The sequence below is a fragment of the Rhodotorula paludigena genome (genome assembly GCF_050403205.1).
Source record: "Rhodotorula paludigena JCM10292 DNA, Rt_paludigena_JCM10292v1_ctg28, whole genome shotgun sequence".
NCBI classification, from domain to species: domain Eukaryota; kingdom Fungi; phylum Basidiomycota; class Microbotryomycetes; order Sporidiobolales; family Sporidiobolaceae; genus Rhodotorula; species Rhodotorula paludigena.
In genome coordinates, this window is record NW_027481430.1 from 1 (window position 1) to 18,045 (window position 18,045).

Here is an 18,045-nt window from a genome sequence, read left to right on the forward strand (position 1 = left end):
CGCTAGCCCTGCGCAGCGTCTGCGCGCCCGTCGAGGGTAGCCGCCCGCCGCCCTCGCCTTTCCAGCACCACACTCTCTCAGCGCACCCGCGTGCCCCCCCCCCCGGGGCCCCCCCCCCCCCCCCCCCCCCCCCCCCCCCCCGCCCCCCCCCCCCCGCCCCCCCCCCCCCCCCCCCCCGGGGGGGGGGGGGGGGCAGGACACTTCGGCGTGGGCACCCTCCGGCGGGAGCGAGGATCAGCGACCTGAGCCGCGCTCAGACTGCATGCGCGGGTCGGACGACGACAAATCGAACAATGGCCCCCGCGCGAACCGGGAAGACAAGCCCGGAAAGCGAAGCGAGATTGAGCGAGAAGAACGGCAATTGGAAAAAGGGCGAGAAGCTGGCGAGAAGGACGGTTGCTTCTCCAACAACAATCGAAATATTGCATGTCGCTCGCAACGAATCCAGACTACGCAATCTTGCGGTCGACCGGACGAATCGTGACGCCGGGCTTGACCAGGACGGCAGGGATCGTCTGGTCGCGAAGGATCTGCAGAAGAAACGGGCGAGAAAAGATCGTCAGTCACGGTACATACAGGAACGAGGGCGTCGGCTGAAAGCGAGGGTTCGGCCATACGGCGCATGCGCGATGCTGCTCCAGATACGTCTGCTCCATGACTGCACCGCGGAACGGCCGCAAGATCGCCGCCCCACCTCCTTCTTCGCTTGCCATCGCGCAAAAGCGCCGGCATCCTCGCGTCCAGAAGTGATGCAGAACAACTTGAAACGCACCGTGGACGTCGACCACTCGGGCCCCATTGGCGTCCGCAGCTTCTGCTCGTGCTGAGCGGCCGACGTGTAGGGGAATGGGAGGTCCTTGAGCATGTACTTGCTTGCCCTCTTGTCCTTCTTCTCGCTGATGATGACGTGGTTCATCCCTGCGTCCTTGCGCTGGCCCGCCTCGACGCCGGCAATCTTGGTCGTGAACTTCTTGGCGTTCTTCTGCTTCTTGACGCCCTTGCCCGACCACGCACCCTGGTGCAAGCGTTGTTAGCGCTGCTATCGCATATCACGTCAACTGCGGGACGCACCCAGCCTGGGAGCGTGTTGTCCTCTTCCCGCGGCGCATCGCGCTCAATCTCCCTGCGCTTCTCCTCCTCGAATTCCTGCAAGCCAACAGAGCATGAGCAAGGTTGAACGCCAAATCCGATGAGAAGAATGTCACGCACCGCAACCACGTCGTCGTTGGCGAAAGCCTCCTTGACGAGCTCGCGCTGACGGAACGCAGCAGGACCCTTGCCGCGCTGCGCGTTGATCTCCTCCTCATCCAGCTCGTCGTCGCTCGATGCGCCCTCGGCCCCATGCACGCCTTCAGCGGGCACCGCCAGTGCACCGCCGACCTGCGCACGCTCGGCATTGCGCCCGTTGGCCGCCGCCTTCTTCCCCTTCTTGTCCGCCACAGTTGCGCCAGCGAGGCTCGACTCGGTGCTGAGGTCGAGCTCGACCCGGGCATCATCGCGCTCGGCCTCGCGCGCGTCAACCTGCTTCGCGCGCGCACGATCGGCCTTGGCCGTCGACTTGGCCAGCGCCGACTGATCCTTGCCGAACGACGCCTTATTGTTCTTGCGCGAGAGGGCACCCGAGGTACCTTCCTCGGCGCCGAGCGTGAGCCAGGGGTTCGATTCGGCGGCATCAGTTGAGGCGGTTCCGGGGTTCGACAGAGAAGGGCGGGAGCGGGCGGTGCGCGTGAGGGGAGACGCAACAGAGATAGGAACGGAGAGCTTGGTAGTGGTGGTGGCGGAAGAGAGTGTCGGTGGGGCGGAAGCGGAGGTAGAAGATGCGGTAGCCGGCTGCGCGGCGAGCTGCAGGACAAACGGGTAAGCCTTGCGAATCCGCCTCTTCACCAAGACTGGGACGACTGACCTTCGCAGTTGCACCAGTGGGGCCGAAGACCATGCGCCCGAGGTTGCCCTGCACCTGCTCGGACATGGCGAGCGGTGGCGCCTCGCCATCGTCGTAACTCGCGGCGCCCTGCTCGTCCATCTGCGCGAGCCGCTGGCGCAGCTCTTCGGCCTCCTGCTGCACCTGACGGTCCGCTCGGGCCATGGCGTTCTGCATGAACTTCATGCCAAGCACGCCCTTGAGCTTCGGGTCGTTGGCCTTGATGGCGGCCTCCTTGGCATCGAGAGCGGCGAGCTCGTCGAAAGCCCGGCGGCGAACTGCGTCGACGTCGTCGTCTTCACCGTCCGAGTCACCCGACGCGCCCTCGTCGGACGAGGCAAACTCGTCGACGTCGTCGTCGCTGCCCGCGCCCGTGATCTTTTTGCGCAGCTCCTCGCGGCGCGCGACCATGTCGCGGATGGCGGCATTGCGCTCCTCGTCGAGGCCCTCGAGCCCATCAATCTTCTTGGCCCAGCGCCCGCCCTTGCCCGAGTGCTTGAGCGTGACGCGCTCCTTCGCGCGCTGCACCTCGAGCCGCGCGCGCTCCTCCTCGACGCGGTTCCCGCCGTCGATGCGGTCGAGCTCCTCGAGGTCCTCAAGCGTGAGCTGCGGACCACTGCCGTCGGCGCGCTCCTTAGCCTTGCGGTGGATGCGCCGGTACGCTTTACTCTTGATCTTGGCGACGCGCTTGGCCTTGCGCTCGGCGCGGTACATGAGGTCGCGCTGCCGGCGCAGCTCGGCCTGGCGCGCGGCGAGGTCGGCCGGGTCAAGCGTCGCGAGCGCCGCTTTCTCCTGCTTCTGCAAGTCCGACTGCGACATCTGCGCCTCGGTGAGGAGGGACTGAATCGATGCCTCGAGCTCGTTCGTAGGCTAGAATCGAATACCAAGCACGATCAGCGAATGCTCTGGGAAGATATCAAGCGCTTGCTAAATGAGAATATCCGAACGCACCTGGAACTTGGCCGCCCATTCCTGAGCATTCGGGTCGCGCCTCGCGTCGCCCTCGCCGCCCATGAGCGGGAGCGTCAGACGCTCGTGCCGCGCGCCCTCGGCGCCGAGCCCGCTCTGGCCCTTCATGCGCCGCACCGTCTCGTTCCACTTGTCCGTCTCCTCCTTGGTCTGGCCGTAGGCCGCCTCACGGTCGACCTTGTCCTGCAGACGGCCAGGCAGCGGAGCGGAGAGCGGACCGGCCGCCTTCAGATGCGAGTTGGTCGTTGTCACCTTGCCCGAGGACGAGGACGACGACGAGGAGGGTGCGAGCGGCTTGAGCGACTTGCGCAAGGCGGCGAGGCGCGGGTTCTTCGAGTCGGCGAAGGATGACAGAAGGTCGTCGAGCTCGAGTTTGCCTGTCAACTCGAAGGGTCAGCAGGTCAGGCGGGTGAGCGTGGGAAAGGCGTAGCGCACCATCGCCTGTTCCGTCCGTCCCGACCGCAACAAACTCCCCCTCCGGGTAGGCCTCTGTGCGCTCGGCGAGCACAACGCGCTTCTTCTTCTTGCCGCCGTCCTCGTCGTCTCCATCGCGCGCCTTGCGCTTCTTCGAGTCGAGACCCTCGACGAACGAGTCGAGCTTGTCAAGCGCATTGTCGTCTTCGTCGTCGTCCTCATCGTCCTCGTCGGAAGACATCTGCTCGTCTTCGTCCTTCTCGTCTTCGTCCGATTCGGCCTCCGCGCCCGAACCGGAAGGGTAGCCGCCGGCGTCAAGGACGTCTGCGAGGTCCATCCATCCCTCGCCCTCCTCGTCGTCCCAATCAATCTCGTCTTCATCAAGATCGACTTCGAGCGCCTTGCCCTTGCCCTTGGCGGACGAAGGACCGGCCTTTGCGCCCCTGCGGCGGGGCAAGTCGTCCTCGCTCTCGTCGGCGAAATCCGAGTCGATCTCCTCGTCCTCGTCGTTCGACCCGACAAAGCCGCCCTCCTCGACGTCCGAGTCCATCCCAAGCTTGAAGCCGGCGGGCTTTCGCCCCGTAAACTCGACGACCTCGTTGCCGCGCACGCGGAACCCGCCCGACTCGTCCTCGTCGTCGTCGTCGCTCAGATCCTCGTCCTCGCCGTCGTCTCCATCGAGCTCCTCGTCGTCGTCATCGTGCGATGGCGCAGCGCGGCCCTTGCCCTTGCCCTTTGCAGCAACGGAGGAAGTGGCAGCACCGCCCCTCGCCTTTGCCTTTCCTCCGCGCTTGGTGCGCGCGGCTGGGTCGACGTCTCCACGCGGGCGCTTGACGCGAGACGAGTGGGTGTAGACGTCGAGGGCGGCGTCTGGGTCTGCGGTGGCGGCAGAGGCCCTGTTGCCGGCCTTGGAAGCGGAGGAGCGGGGTGCGGACGCGGCGACTTTGCGCTTGGGTGCGCCGGTGCGAGCGCTCTGCTGGAGCTGCTTGGGCTGTCGGCCCTGGCGCGGCATCTCGGCAAGACTGAGCGCAGCGTGTCGAAAGCGAGAGAGCTGCCAGCGTGAAGTCGAGCTCGACCGGAAGATGAACGGTGTCTCGCTGCAACCTCGCCACCGGCTGAGCCGGGAGTCTGACAGGACCACGCAGTAGTACATGAGACTACATCTCAGCCAGTTCTCACTTCTCCTGCGAATCGTCGCCGGGAGCGTCGGCTTGCACCGCCTCGTCGTCTCATCAACTCGATCTCCCCCACTCTCGCTGCTCAACCCGCATAGCAGGGAGAGGTCTACAGCGCACAGTTCAAGATGGACCGACAGCAGCTCGATTCATCCGTCGAGGCGCACCGTCTCGTCGCCCGCTTCCTCCGCTCACACGGCTACACCGCGACCCTCGACTCGTTCCTCGCAGACGCAACGAAGACCCACCCGCGCCTCCCAAACTTCCTCGATCGCGCCAATGCGGCAGGGCAAGACGCAGGGCACGACTTGCAGGACGTCGTCGACGATTGGGTCGCGTCCCGCCTGGCTCGCCTCAAGATGAATGACCCGCTTGAGACCCTTCGCGACCACCTCGACCAGTGCGAGCTTGCCGAGCAAGAGGTGCCGAAGGGCAAAGTTCAGACAGGCGTGCGCGACGCTACCAATATCCTCACTGTCACCCGCGGCACCCTCCCGCGTCGCGAATGGGACACGCAAGAGTCGCGATATCGCTCGTAGGCTGCCTGTGCGAGCCTCGTCTCTATGCAGAAGCTGATATCTCGGCCAACGTACAGCTACGACACCCCCTGCATCTTTACCACCGCCGTCGACCGCACACTCAAGATCTGGTCGTCGTCCTGGTTCGAACTCCTCGAGACGCACACCCTCCCTTCGCCGTCCCTATCAGTTGCGCAACATCCTTCATCCAATTTTGCGCGCTTCGTCGTGTGTTCGACGATGGAGGGCAGCTTGGTCGTGCTCGATCTCGTCACGCGCGAGGTCAAGGCGCAGCTCAAAGACCACACCAAGGTGCGCTTGCCCTCTCTCGCTCTTCCGAACTAGTCGAGCTGACGAGTTGCTCCATAGTACATTGTTCGCACCGCCTGGTCCCCGGACGGCCGGTACCTTGCAACGATCGGCTACGACAAGCACATTCACATCTACCGCTTCGACTTCTCCGACTCCTCCCCCTCCTCGTCCGAAGCTCCTACCGCACTCGATGACGAAGAGCCCGACCCGCTTGCCGTCTGTCCCGATGTCACGCTCATCAAGGCGCACACGGTGACTGCGCGGACCAACCCTGAGGCCGCCGTCTGGCTGCCGGACAGCCAGTGGCTCGTCTGGAGTGCACGGGAGGACCATCTGCTCCATTATCTGCGCGCACCGGCAGATTCAGCGGCGGCGGAAGCGGGTGATGCGGCGGTGTGGGAGGAGCAGACGATCAACATGAACGAGAATGGCGACAGCTTTGTCTCGTTCTCAGTGTGCGTCGCCGTTCTGCACCGAATCAGCGACTGCATCTTACCGGTCTGCACGGGTACAGCCTGTTCATCACGCTACACCCGACCCTCCCGCTCCTCTCCCTTCAGACCAACACGCCCTCTGCACGCATCCTCCTCTACCCGTTCCACTCGCCAACTCGCCTCCTCACGCTGCATACGACCGCTTCGCAGTCCGACTACTTCGCTCCACGGCATGCCTGGCTCCCTTCGGGTTCCGCCGTCGCCGTCAACTCGGAGGACGGCGCCGTGCGCCTCGTCGACCTGCGCGGGCACGTACGCCTCCTCGCGGGCGCACACGGTGCCGCAGCACCGCCGGACGAAGACGAGGCGGCGCTGGACGCGCAGCTGCGGAGCGAGCGCGCGCGGCTCCGGCGCGAGAAGGACAAGGGGAGCTCGGTCATTCGCGACGTCGAGGTGCTGGGCGGGGACGAGGACGCGCAGGGGAGGAGGACGCCGTGGAGGATTGTCAGCTGCGGGTTCGACAAGACGGTCAAGGTGCTTGGGGGGGGCGCTGTGTAGCCTCGTTGGCGAGTTGAGAAGGTCGTTCCATGGAGATGCGCTCGTGTGCACGGTCAGTCTGCCAGGCGCTGCAACGGGCTTGCGAGAAGCTTTGCTTGCCCTCAAAAATGGCATATCGAGGCACCCCTCGCTCGAGGTCGTTCCCTTCTACGTCCCTCGAGGTCGTCCCCTTCTTCGCCGCTCGCCTCATTTGCGTCTCCTCTTACGAACGCTCTTTTGGGCACCGCTTGCATCCCCCATGTGTCAGCGCGGACGAGTGAATGCTGCGCTCGGCTGGTTCCCGCCGCCAATGCCGTGACCGTTTCGCTTCCGCCTCGCCTCTCTTCCGCTTGCTCACAAGCTCTCCCGCCTCTCGACAGCTTACGCACGGCGACGACAGGGCAGATCTGCTCATTTTGTTTGAAGCCGCAATGCAGGCGCTTGGCATCTTCCGGGCGGCAGGCGAAACGGCGGCTTTTCTCGCGCCTGCATTTCAAAGTGACACGAGGTCGAGCGCTTGGAGTCGCTGGCCGCTCAGAGGCGCACTGGCCTATGCAGAGACGGGCTTGCTTCGCGACGGCACAGATGTCATCGCGACGAGGAGCTTCCGAGGTCTGATGCGTCCGTCTGCAGCCTTGCCGTACCGCATCCCTCAGCGGGAGGAAGCGGGGGGACAGGACAGAAGCAACGAACGGACGTTGCGTAGGGTCAGAAGCTTACGCAGGCTGGAGCACTCTCGGGCAGAATCGCGCTCGAGGCACGAAATCGCAGGACCAAATACGCGCGATGCATTCGCGAGCTACAATGCCCGCAACCTGCTTCATCTCATCGAGTCCTGCGAGTCGTCGCACGTCTCGTCCGCGGCCCCTGACAGCGGTGGCGGGAGCAGTGGCGGCGACCCCAGGTCCTCTGGCTCTTCCTCGCCCGGAGCGTCCACCAGGCTCGATTGCGAATTGTCGGCGTCCTGCGACTGTGACAGCGCAGGCAGCTGCGACTGCGACTGCGACTGCGACTGCGACTGCGACTGCGACTGCGACTGCGAGTCGACGACGGTATCCTGGCTGAGCGGCGGATAGCGCATCCGCATGTCCTCGTCGTCCTCGTCGTACTCGTCGTCCTCGTCGTACAGCTCGCCAGGCGCGTCCGCACCCTCATGCCCGCGCTGTACCTCTGCTTCCTCCAGCTTCTCCCGCACGCGCTTGACCCCTCTGCGCCCGTCCACGCCCTCCCCGCGCGCGCCCGTCTTCCGCGCCTGATCCGGGCTCGAACTCGACCCGAACGGGACCCTCCCCGCCCCCGCAGACGCAGACGAGGACGGCGCGGCCCACTCGGCCACGCGGGGAAACGAACTCAAAGGCGCGTCGAAGGGGAGCGGCGGGGGCGGCGGGAGGGCGGAGAAGGATGCTTGCGAGCCTAGCAGCAGGCCGCCGCCGCCGCTGCTCGACGACGGTGCGGTTGTGCTCGCCGCGGTGCGGGTGGACGACTGCGAGGTGCTCAGACCGGCGGAGGAGGCAGACGACGGGTTCGGACCGGGCGCGGGAGGGGCAAAGAGGTGGTGCAATGAGGAAGCGGTCGCGGTCGAGGGGTACGCCGAGTTTGCGTATTTTGCCGAGCTGGAGGCTTGCCCGAGGAGCGAAGAGGCGCTCGTGAAGTATGGCCGAAGGGCGGACGAGGAAGAGGCGGGAGCGAGGGTTGTGTTCGAGAAGGCGGCGGTCGAGCGGGAGGTGTAGGGAGACGGGCCGTCATCGAGACTGACGGCGTGCTCGTCAAGAGGCGCATACGAAACCATCTTGCGGCGGCGAGGAGAGGTGGTGCGAGGTCTCGAATGGCTGGAGGAAGCAGAGGGGATCGAGTATGACTGCTGCGGCGACAGGAGCTCGGAAGTCGTGCGCCGCAGGCTCGACAAGTCGTCCGGGTGGGGCAACGCCAGGCTGGTTGACGTGCTGGGGTATGTCCATGCCTCGGCTTCGACGAAAGAGCTCGACGCGCTGGTCGACGCGCCGCCGTTTACGCCCGCATCGACTTCGGGCGCCTGCATCGCCGGAATATCCTCATCCTCTGACTCTCCTGCATCGTCCCCAGCCCCGTCGCCAAAATCCTGCGCGATCCTGTTGCCGCTCTTAAATACGCGCGGACGTGGGTGTGCCGGACGTTGCGGCCGCTCGCCCGCCTGCACCTCGACGGCGCGCCGTTTCCCGCGCTTCTTGGCACTCATGCGCGCCGCTTCAGACTGGGCGTCCGAGAGCGGGTCGACAAGTCCGCCGCGAGCTGCGCGCCGCGCCCGCTCGTCATCGGCGCGCACCGCCTCGTAGCGCCAAAGCCGTCGTTGCGGGTCGTCCCTCTTTGCTTCGCGACGGGCGGCCGCCTGGACCCCGAAGGGCCGGAGGTAGAGGTTCTCGAGTTCGGTCAAAGTGTGGCTGAGGCACGAGTGGACGACCTTGAAGTGTGCGTCTGCGGAGAGAGCGACGAGCGGACCAAGTGGGGAGGCGACAAGGTCAGCTTGGCGAGGCCCGGGAGAGTGCGTGCAAGCCGTAGGGCCAGCATAAGAGCAGCTCACACTGCAGACGCGTCGTCAGCCGGCTCAGCAGCTGCATGGTCGCCGGCGTCAAAGCGAAGTCAGTCTCCGTCAACGAACCGAAGGCGAACACGAGCGCACCTCGTCCGCTGGCGGGAGCTCTTGCTCCCCTTCGAAGCCGTACGGATGGCGATACGCGCCCATCAGTCGTCGCGCTCGAGCACGGTGCGAGGCGATGCAACGGAGAGGTCAAAGCGGGGAGGGAAGAGGTCAACCGCGTGCAACACGACAAGTACCGTCGCACCACGCGGGAAGCCTGTGCGATGACTTGCAAAGACTGCCAGGTGCGTACAACGCGCTCTGGCTTGCTACGACGCGTCCTGGCGAGAGTGCCGCACAGGATGTCTCGGACGATCGACTTGACTGCTCTCCTGTCTTTTTCTGCGAGGGCCGAGTCCTTCGAGTGACAAGCTTGCGGGCACTGCAAGGACGCTACGAGGGCCCAAGCCGGCGAGAGACTGGGTGGTCGGCCTTTTACGGGCGCGGGTCGGCGAGAGCGCGAACGTCGTCCACTCCGCACCGCTCGCCCACTCGCCCAGACTTGCGCAGAGAGCAGCACACGTGCTCCGAGCAGTCGAGTAAGCGCCACCAGCACCGCGGGCCCGCCCCTCGTCCCCGTGCGCCGAGCGCCCCTTGACCCACGCCCGAGGTTACGCACCTCCGCTCCCCTCGCCCGCCCGCTGCTCCCTGCCCATGGCGGGCGTGCTCAAGTTCTTTGGCGGGGGCGGCAGTGCCCCCGACCAGACCACGCCCAAGGCCTCGGACCAGCGCAACCCGTTTGACTTTCTCTCGCCCGCGAGGAAGGGATCCACCGCGCAGCCCTCGCCGGCCGGCGCAGCCTCGCAGCGCGAGCAGGGCAGCTCGAGCGGCTCGGGCAGCGCCGGAGCGACCCCGAGCGGCAGCCAGACGCCCTCGCTCCGCGCGTCCCACTCGTACCAGGGCGAGCCGACCACGCCAGGCGCGAGCATCCCTCCCACGCCCGGCGGCTCGCGGGCGCAGGCGACGACCGGTGCGTGCTTCCCTCGAGTGCGCTCGACGAGGCAAGGGGCGCGTCCGCCCGGCAGGAGCTGCGGACGCGTCCGTGTCGCGCTCGCGCTGCACCGCCAACTGACGCATCTCGCTTTCCCCTCGCCCCGCCCCGCCGCCGTCTCCTGTCTGCTGCGCCCGTGCCTCCTCTTCGACGCCCTTCCTCCGCCCTGACCCGCGCCGCGCCGCCCTCCCTTGGCCCGCCGTCTCTCGCTCGCCCTCCCGCCTCGCCCGCCCGTCATTCCCTCCCTTGCTTCCCCGCCTTTTCAATCACCCCACCAAATGCCCGACGTCGACGCGGCATCCTCTGCGCGCACCACGACCACTCGCCGCACTCGCCGTGCCGCATTGCAATCGTCCGACCCGACCCCGAACACCCCTGGGCATCCCTCGGGCCTCCCACCCTCGTCTGCTCCCGCGTCTCCTGCTGCTGCGGATGGCTCCACCCCCACCGACGACGACACCGACACCGACACTCGCCGCTATTCCTGGTCGTCCTTCATCTCTTACGCTGCATCCGACGACGACGAACGCCGCTCGGCACTGGCTTCGTCGCGCACGTCGTCGCCCTCCCCGACACCGCGCTCCAAATCCCGCTCCCCACCTCCTCGCCATTCCTCCCCCTCTCGCACTTCCGTATCGACAGCCATCTCCCGTACCGAACCCGATTTCTCCTTCAAGACGCAGCCCGGCGCCCTGCAGCGACGCCAGACGTCACAGTCAGGCCCGCGGGGCAAGCTTGTCGTCAAGCTCATCTCTGCACGGCACCTCTCGCCTCCCTCGGCCGCGTCCAAGCCCTACGTGGTCGTCACCTTTGACCAGAACGAGTTTGTCTCGCGCGAGCCGATCCACGAGGAGGGTGAAGAGGCCGTCGGCATCGCCAAGCCCAAGCCGCCGCAGCTCGTCGCGCTCGCCGAGGAGGGCAAGCCCGAGGGCCTGACGCCCGGCGCGCTGCCCGCAACGCCCGGCGGTGCGCCCAACCCGGAGCACCGCGCCGTCGACGTTGACAACCTGAACATCCCGCCGTCGCCCGTGCGGCCCGGCTCGGCCGGCGCGGGCACGTCGCCGTCGAGCGCGCTCTCGCGCTCGCTCGACTCGTACCGCAACGGCGTCGCGGCGGCGGGGACCGCGGCAGACGACGGCAAGCCGCAGCGCCCGACGCTGTCGCCCGTCAACACGTCCGTGTGGAGCCCGAACGACGACCCGACAACGCCGACGGGCGCGCCGCAGGAGCCGCAGAGCGGGATCCTCAATGTCATGCCTGGATACGAGGAGGACGCGCAGATGGCGCACAACCCGACGTGGAAGCACGAGGCGGCTTTGTGCGTCTCCCCTCTCACCGCCTCATTTCGCTGCCTCAGTGCTGACCGTGTCGTGCTGCAGCGACGTGATGAACGAAAAGAGTGTGCTGCAGCTGGCGATCTACGACCGCTCGATCGAGGAGGAGTGCTTCCTCGGCTTTTGCGAGATCCGCCCGAAACTCGTCAACAACTACACGGCCGACCAGTGGTTCCCGTGCGTAACTCGGCTGCATATACGAGTGTCCCCGAGCTGATGACTTTCACCCTGCAGGCTTGCGGCACGACCAGGAGAAGACCACGAGGTGACGGGCGATATCCGCGTGCAGATCCGCTACGAAAAGGCCGACGTGCGTTCTACGCTTTTCGTGAGCACAGGGACATTGCTGACGGTCTGCGTCTCCAGACGAAGAAGGGTCTGCATCCAAACGATTTTGACTTCCTGCGGATGATCGGCAAGGGCACGTTTGGGCGTGTGTTCCAGGTCCGCAAGAAGGACACGAGGCGCATTTACGCGATGAAGGTTCTCTCGAAGCGCGAGATCGTCGCCAAGAAGGAGGTGGCGCACACGATTGGCGAGCGCAAGATTCTCCAGCGCTCGTCCGACTCGCCCTTCCTCCTCGGCCTCAAGTTCTCGTTTCAGACCGAGACCGACCTGTACCTTGTCATGGACTACAAGAGCGGAGGCGAGCTCTTCCACCACCTGCAGAAGGAGGGGCGCTTCACCGAGGACCGCGCGCGCTTCTACACCGCCGAGATCGTCCTCGCTTTCGAGCACCTGCACAAGTTTGATATTGTCTACCGGTGCGCCCCGTACAGCTCCGCCATCGCGCGACATGCTCACGCTCTTGTCCGCTTTGCAGTGACCTCAAACCCGAAAACATTCTCCTCGATGCGACTGGCCACATCGTCTTGTGCGACTTTGGCCTCTCCAAGCCCGACCTTCCCTCCGACGCCCTGACCAACACCTTCTGCGGCACGACCGAATATCTTGCACCCGAGGTACTGCTCGACGACAACGGCTACAGCAAGATCGTCGACTTCTGGTGCGTCTCGCCTATGCTTCTGTCTGATCCGAGTAACACTAGGCCGACTCGTACGCTTTGTCCAGGTCACTCGGTGTGCTGCTCTTCGAGATGTGCTGCGGATGGAGTCCGTTCTACGCAGAGGACACGCAGCAGATGTACAAGCTTATGTACGTTTCCCGCCACTGGCCTTTCTACCCCCTCCCTGACGATCGATCGTGCAGTTGCTTCGGCAAGGTCAAGTTCCCGCGAGGGGTCATTGGCGAGGACGGCAAGCAGTTTGTCAAGGGCGTGCGTCGGCTTTCGTGACCTGATTCTTCACACGGCAAAAGGCTGACCGATCTTTCCGCAGCTCCTCAACCGCAACCCAAAGCACCGCCTCGGCGCGCAGCGCGACGCCGCAGAGCTCAAAGAGCACCCCTTCTTCTCCTCGATCGACTGGGACCTCCTCGCCAAGCGCGCCGTCCCGCCGCCGTTCAAGCCGTACGTTGACTCGGACGAGTCGGTCGCCAACTTTGACCCCGAATTTACCGAGGCCAACCTCTTTGACGAGGCGCCACACGACGTCGAGTGGGACGACGAGGACCCATCGGCCGACTGGATCGAGCGCGCGCACGAGATGGGCAAGCGCGAGAGCGCCAAGGAGGGCGGCGCGGTCCCGCTCGAGATCCGGCAGCAGCGCTCGAGCCGCCCACCGGTGCAGCCGCTCACCAACTCGGTGCAGGAGAACTTCCGTACGTTCACGCCATCTGCTTCGCTGCTTGCATGTGTACTCACCTGACTTGGAACTGTGTACATGCAGGCGGCTTTACCTTCTCGGGCGAGAACGAGTCGATGATCCACAACGCAGCGGGCTCGTTCAGCCGCTTGCGGGTCGATGACGATGACGACGAGACGAACGGCGCGCAAGACGCGTCGCGACGATCCTCCAAGTCGAGCGGGTCGCACGGCTCGCGCAAGAGCAGTAAGGCCGCTGCTAACCCTGACGACGACGGCTGGGAGGACGAGCGGTAGACGGCGCGGTCGGTATCAGCCCCTTCTGCTCATGGACGCTCTTCTCTCTTCGCAACCTCCTTCTCTTCCTCCCCCACCGCACTCCCGCCCTTTGCTGCTGCACGCGTGCCTTCTTCAGTTAATCCGCGTTCATATTCACGCCTCGTTCAGCCCGAGCACCTTCATTGCACTCCGTTCCCGCATTCCTCGTTGTGTCCTCTTTTCTCCCCAGCACGAGCACAAGAAGCTCGATATACAGTTCTTCCTCTCCTCCCCTCGTCTACTTAGCATCGTTGTATTTTCTTCCCCACCGCGTTCCTGCGAATGTATCACGTCCACAAACCCGTCGTCCTGTCCGACGCTGCGCTCAGTCGGTGCTCACGGTTTGGAACTTCGACGCATCGTAACTCCGTGCTGCATTCCCTGTCTATAAGATGCCCCGGCTTTACGTTCTCTCAATACTGCCACAGCCTCTTCGTGACCTCTTCGACCCGACGAATGCCTTCCTCCATCTCGTCGCGGTCCTGTGAGGTGACGTGATGCATGAGCCTGCGTAGCGGCAGGGTGAAAGAGGCAAAAGCAACGCACGCCATACGAGAAGGCAAAGCGGAAGAACCCGATGCCGCGCTCCGCGTCACGCTCCGTCGTGGTGACCTTGTCCTTGCCCGAGAAAGGCACATAGTAAGACCCAGGCGTCAGGAGTACCTGTCCGCAAGTGCGAGCGATCAATGGTGATTCAAGGGCGCGGGCGGGAGAAGCGGAACGCACCAGGTTCTCCGCCAGCGCAGTCCACATGTCGTGCATGAAAGTTGCCTCCGGGTCCGCGTTTCCCGCCTCGAGCAGCTTCTTGAAGCCCGGTGCGGCCGACACGTAGTATTTGATCCAGAGGAACATACCGCCCGCCGGAGGAACGAACGAAGCGACGGGAAGCTGGTCGGGCTTGATGGACGCAGGGTCCGTCCCGAGCGGGTAGAGCGCAACGCCCTCGCAGCCGGGGACCGCCGCGGCGTACTTCTCGGCAGGAAGAGCAACATAGCGCTTGGCGAGCGCTGCGCACATGATGTTGCGCCGCAGCTCGTACGCGTCGCGCAGGCGGGACAGCCACTCGAGGTAGCCGTCTTGGCCCCAGGTGTGGAGCATGCGCGAGACGATGCTTTGGCTCCACCCGCTGGGCGTCTGCGACTCGACCTCGGTACCGCGCAGAAGGCGCTCGGTGAAGAGCGGATTGGCGACGAAATAGCCGAGTCGGCTGCCCGGCGCGAGCGTCTGCAGAGCAACGTTGAGAAATCAGTGAGACACGCGGGGAAACAGGGAGAGTGAGTGTACCTTGGAGAAAGACTCGAGGCGGATCACACGACCGTCCGTGTCGAACCTGAGGAACGACGGAACGAGCGCCTGCCTGAACTCCTCGCCATTCTGCTCGACAGGCGCGGCAGGCTCAGGCGTGATCTCGAATGGCCGGAACTGCAGCGCCTCGTAAGGGCTGTCTTCGACAATGACGACGTCGAACTGCTGGCAGATGCGGTAGACGTCCTGCTTGCGCTCGGCGTCCATTGTCGAACCAGTCGGGTTCTGAGCGCAAGGGATGGTGTAGAGGACGTGTGGCCGTTTGATGCCGGGGTGCGTCAACTCCCACGTAGAGAGGACATGCTCGAGGTCATCAGCCCGCAGGCCTCGCCCATCCATCTTGACCGGGACGCCCTTGCAGTCTTGCGGCACCCAGGGGCCCATGGCACTGCGAGACTGGCTTGAGCTAGGGTACGAACGATCGACTCGCAGCCATGACGGCGCACCTCGGAAAGGTAAACTCTTCGAGCAAGATGTGCTCGCCCGGGTCGCACAGCAGCCGCACAACCTTGGTCCAACTCGCCGTGTTGCCCTCGTTGAGCTGAATTTCCCAGTTCCCGTACGCAGGCTGGTAGACGTCCTGCGTGAACTTGTGCAGGAACGTGCGCAGCTCAGGAAGGCCGCTGCAGTCGCCATACTGCAGGACGGACGAGAGGTCGAGCTCGCCGCGCTTCGGCGCGACTTTCGGAATCGAAAGCGTCAAGAGGTCGGAAGTCGGGGGCACCTCGCCGTGCTGGACGTTGACGGAAGGAGGGTAGATGGAGACGTTGGCTTCGACGAAGGGAAAGAGCGATGGGTGTGGGAGACCTGCAAGCCAGTATCTCAACGAAAGACCCTGCAGTGATGACGCTGGAGAGAATCTGCGCGTACCGCCAGCGAGCGAGATCATGCCTGGCGTGCCCATGTACTTGAAGATGTCCTTGAGAGGAGAGGCGAACCGGTTCCGCGATACGTACGAGAGGTGGCCCGACAAGTCGAGCGCATTGGGAAGGCTCGAAGAGGTGTCCATGGTCGTCGAGAGAGCTCACAGCAGAAGCACGGAATCTAGCAGGTGCCGAGCAGAGAGGAGAGCCTGAGGAAGAGTCACCACATGGCAAGCCGACGCGTGCGTCTGTCCCGGGCGGGATCGTATGTCGCAGTCGAGGTGCGAGCGTACGATTCCTCTGGCTTCACCGTGTGCAGCCACGTAGCAGAGCATTCATCCTCAATGCCTTCAGCTGCACAAGATGCCAGGAAAAATGACCGACGATGAAGAGGCGGCGCACGGTCTCAGCGTGCAGATGGGCGCGAGCAGCGAGTCCGAGTCTGTTGACTCGGTCTAGAGTACTTCGAGACGCCCTGCAGACTCGCTCGTTCGAAAGTTGCGGGTCGACCCATTCTGGGCTCGCCGGAACTTTGGTGCAGGTGATCCCGCTCCTCACCCGCACGCTCGTCGCTCCGAGATGGCCGAGCTGATGCAGGAGGTCTCTCCTGGCCTCTGGATCGGCGACTATGGCGCAGCAAGCGACCACGCGTTGCTCGAGAAGCACAACATTGCGTCGATCGTGAGCGCCAGTGCGTTGCGTGTGTCGCTCTCCACTGCGCGTTCTAAGACTGACGAGCCTCGCTGCAGTGCGGCAAGAGTACGCTACTGCGTCCGGCGTGGACCTGCACCGCGTCTCGATCGATGACACGGACAAGACCAACATCCTCGAGCACTTCGTCCCGACCGCCGACTACATCGATGGCGCGTTGCAGAAAGGCCAGAACGTGCTCGTGCACTGCCAAGCCGGCGTATCGCGATCCACCACGCTCGTGGCCGCTTACCTTATGCGCAAACACGGCCTCAATGTCGAGCAGGCCGTCGAGCGGATCCGCGCTGTCCGCGCTCAGGTTGAGCCGTCAGAGGCTTTCATGGCCCAGCTCGAGATCTTCGAACGCTGCGAGTGCGAGTGGGACCCGGTCAAGGTGCGCCGTCCAGCTTGCTTGACCCACATGCCGACGTTGATCAGAACGTGACCTCGCAGTGGCCCGAAGAACGCCGCTTCCTCATGTCCTTTGCGCAGACGCAAATCATGGGTACATCTTGAGCTCTCTCGCATTTGACGGGCGCGTGCTGACCTTCATCGGGCGTGCAGAGGGAGCTTCGCCTTCGATCGTTCTTGCCTACTACCCTTCTCCCGCGACAACGCCGAAGGACCGAGCCGACGCTGCTGGTCTCACGATGTCATCGCTACCAAGCGAGCAGATCTCGCCTCCTGCGTCGCCGCAGCCACTGCGCAGCTCCGCGGACTCGATGCCTGCCGTCGTTTCTGCGCCGTCGACCAGCGAGCACCCCTCGCCTCTCCCGCCCGCGGCGCCCTTGCCCGATCTCTCTGCGCCGCCCATGCGCAAGCGGCTGACGCCGCGGAAAGACCCAGTCGAGGACATCAAGGAGCGCAAGGCGGAGAAGGCGGAGATTGAAAAGATCGGGACGAAGGAGCAGGTGGTCGTCTCAGGCCGGCGGATCCGCTGCAAGATGTGCAGGTACGCTCTACACGCTTCTTGGCTATCGATGACGCGACTGACTGGCTCATTCGATGCAGGCGCGAGCTTGCGGCGCGAGAGCATATCGTCGCGCACGAGCCGGGCAAGGGTCAGCAGGCGTTCGCGCCGAACCGGCGCGACATGGCCGCGTACCGGGAAGAGATGGAGAAGAAGCGCATGGACGAGGCGCGCGAGGCCGCCGCAGCCCGCGCACCGGCAGTCGCCGCGCGTCCGGTGGCCGCAGAACAGGAACCGCCTGCGGCATCGCAGCCCCCGACGAACCCGTTGGCGGCTCTGCGCATCTCGCAGCCGCCTGGGGGCATGCGCGTCTCGCAGCCGCGCGGCCCGCCTGTGTTGCGGCCTCAACCTGTTGCCCGGCCGCCTCCGCGACAGACTGCGCCCACGCTCGCAGAGTCGGATGGCGACTCGTCTGCCGAGCCAGCCGCGCCCGCCGAGGAGGACGCGTCGCTTTTCCCTGCCGGTACGAACAATGACCCTGCTGCAGCCCCGGTTCCGCCCTCCGGCTCTCCCGCCGCGCGCATGTCGCCCGACTCGGCCGCCGCCCGCCGCGCCCTCGTGCACGACCCGCCGCTCCTCCCTTCGCACACGTGCTCGTCGTACTTTGTCGAGCCGCTGAGTTGGATGAGCCCCGTGCTCGAGACGGGCGTGCTCGCGGGCAAGATTGTGTGCCCGAACAAGAAGTGCGGCGCCAAGCTCGGCAACTTTGACTGGGCCGGGAACCGTGCGTGGTGTTCTCCTTGCGCTGCCGAAACGTTCCCGAGCTAATCAGCTCTTCTGCAGAGTGCTCGTGCGGCGCGTGGGTCTGCCCCGGTTTCGCCCTCAACGTTTCGCGGGTGGACGAGGTGACTGGCTGAGGTAGATGAGCTGCAACAGACACTCTCTCGGTACACGTACTCTTGAAAAAGGGAGGAAACGCAAGAGCGAGCGTGCACCACTAGCGGGTGCAGATTATTGAGAGCACAGGGGAAGCAGAGA

The 18,045-nt window shown here is 64.9% G+C and overlaps 7 protein-coding genes across 7 annotated transcripts; 4 read left to right on the plus strand and 3 right to left on the minus strand.

Moving 5' to 3' along the window:
- Nucleotides 1-449: 449 nt before the first annotated feature.
- Nucleotides 450-4,316, minus strand: UTP14 (Utp14p; the record flags this gene model as incomplete). Its single annotated transcript, XM_076649774.1, has 7 exons — nucleotides 450-530; nucleotides 773-1,015; nucleotides 1,072-1,146; nucleotides 1,210-1,842; nucleotides 1,904-2,791; nucleotides 2,873-3,267; nucleotides 3,326-4,316. 7 exons carry the CDS (start codon nucleotides 4,314-4,316, stop codon nucleotides 450-452), a joined length of 3,306 nt encoding a protein of 1,101 aa, XP_076504589.1.
- A 291-nt stretch (nucleotides 4,317-4,607) lies between these two features.
- JCM10292_006234 (WD40 repeat domain-containing protein) lies at nucleotides 4,608-6,301 on the plus strand (the record flags this gene model as incomplete). The annotated part of the gene is made up of 4 exons (XM_076649775.1): nucleotides 4,608-5,014; nucleotides 5,075-5,309; nucleotides 5,367-5,764; nucleotides 5,824-6,301. 4 exons carry the CDS (start codon nucleotides 4,608-4,610, stop codon nucleotides 6,299-6,301), a joined length of 1,518 nt encoding a protein of 505 aa, XP_076504590.1.
- Nucleotides 6,302-7,100: 799 nt separating this feature from the next.
- JCM10292_006235 (uncharacterized protein) lies at nucleotides 7,101-8,999 on the minus strand (the record flags this gene model as incomplete). Its single annotated transcript, XM_076649776.1, has 3 exons — nucleotides 7,101-8,731; nucleotides 8,838-8,868; nucleotides 8,937-8,999. The coding sequence occupies 3 exons, from the start codon at nucleotides 8,997-8,999 to the stop codon at nucleotides 7,101-7,103; spliced, it is 1,725 nt and encodes a 574-aa protein (XP_076504591.1).
- A 549-nt stretch (nucleotides 9,000-9,548) lies between these two features.
- On the plus strand, nucleotides 9,549-9,966 carry JCM10292_006236 (uncharacterized protein; the record flags this gene model as incomplete). Its single annotated transcript, XM_076649777.1, has 2 exons — nucleotides 9,549-9,864; nucleotides 9,920-9,966. The coding sequence occupies 2 exons, from the start codon at nucleotides 9,549-9,551 to the stop codon at nucleotides 9,964-9,966; spliced, it is 363 nt and encodes a 120-aa protein (XP_076504592.1).
- Nucleotides 9,967-10,163: 197 nt separating this feature from the next.
- JCM10292_006237 (uncharacterized protein) lies at nucleotides 10,164-13,218 on the plus strand (the record flags this gene model as incomplete). Its single annotated transcript, XM_076649778.1, has 9 exons — nucleotides 10,164-11,203; nucleotides 11,265-11,396; nucleotides 11,454-11,529; nucleotides 11,586-11,983; nucleotides 12,043-12,225; nucleotides 12,291-12,374; nucleotides 12,429-12,495; nucleotides 12,557-12,938; nucleotides 13,007-13,218. The coding sequence occupies 9 exons, from the start codon at nucleotides 10,164-10,166 to the stop codon at nucleotides 13,216-13,218; spliced, it is 2,574 nt and encodes an 857-aa protein (XP_076504593.1).
- A 434-nt stretch (nucleotides 13,219-13,652) lies between these two features.
- On the minus strand, nucleotides 13,653-15,553 carry JCM10292_006238 (uncharacterized protein; the record flags this gene model as incomplete). The annotated part of the gene is made up of 6 exons (XM_076649779.1): nucleotides 13,653-13,721; nucleotides 13,786-13,902; nucleotides 13,966-14,463; nucleotides 14,524-14,932; nucleotides 14,991-15,351; nucleotides 15,415-15,553. 6 exons carry the CDS (start codon nucleotides 15,551-15,553, stop codon nucleotides 13,653-13,655), a joined length of 1,593 nt encoding a protein of 530 aa, XP_076504594.1.
- Nucleotides 15,554-15,986: 433 nt separating this feature from the next.
- JCM10292_006239 (uncharacterized protein) lies at nucleotides 15,987-17,924 on the plus strand (the record flags this gene model as incomplete). The annotated part of the gene is made up of 6 exons (XM_076649780.1): nucleotides 15,987-16,098; nucleotides 16,157-16,491; nucleotides 16,551-16,602; nucleotides 16,662-17,049; nucleotides 17,109-17,791; nucleotides 17,851-17,924. The coding sequence occupies 6 exons, from the start codon at nucleotides 15,987-15,989 to the stop codon at nucleotides 17,922-17,924; spliced, it is 1,644 nt and encodes a 547-aa protein (XP_076504595.1).
- Between the last annotated feature and the right edge of the window lie 121 nt (nucleotides 17,925-18,045).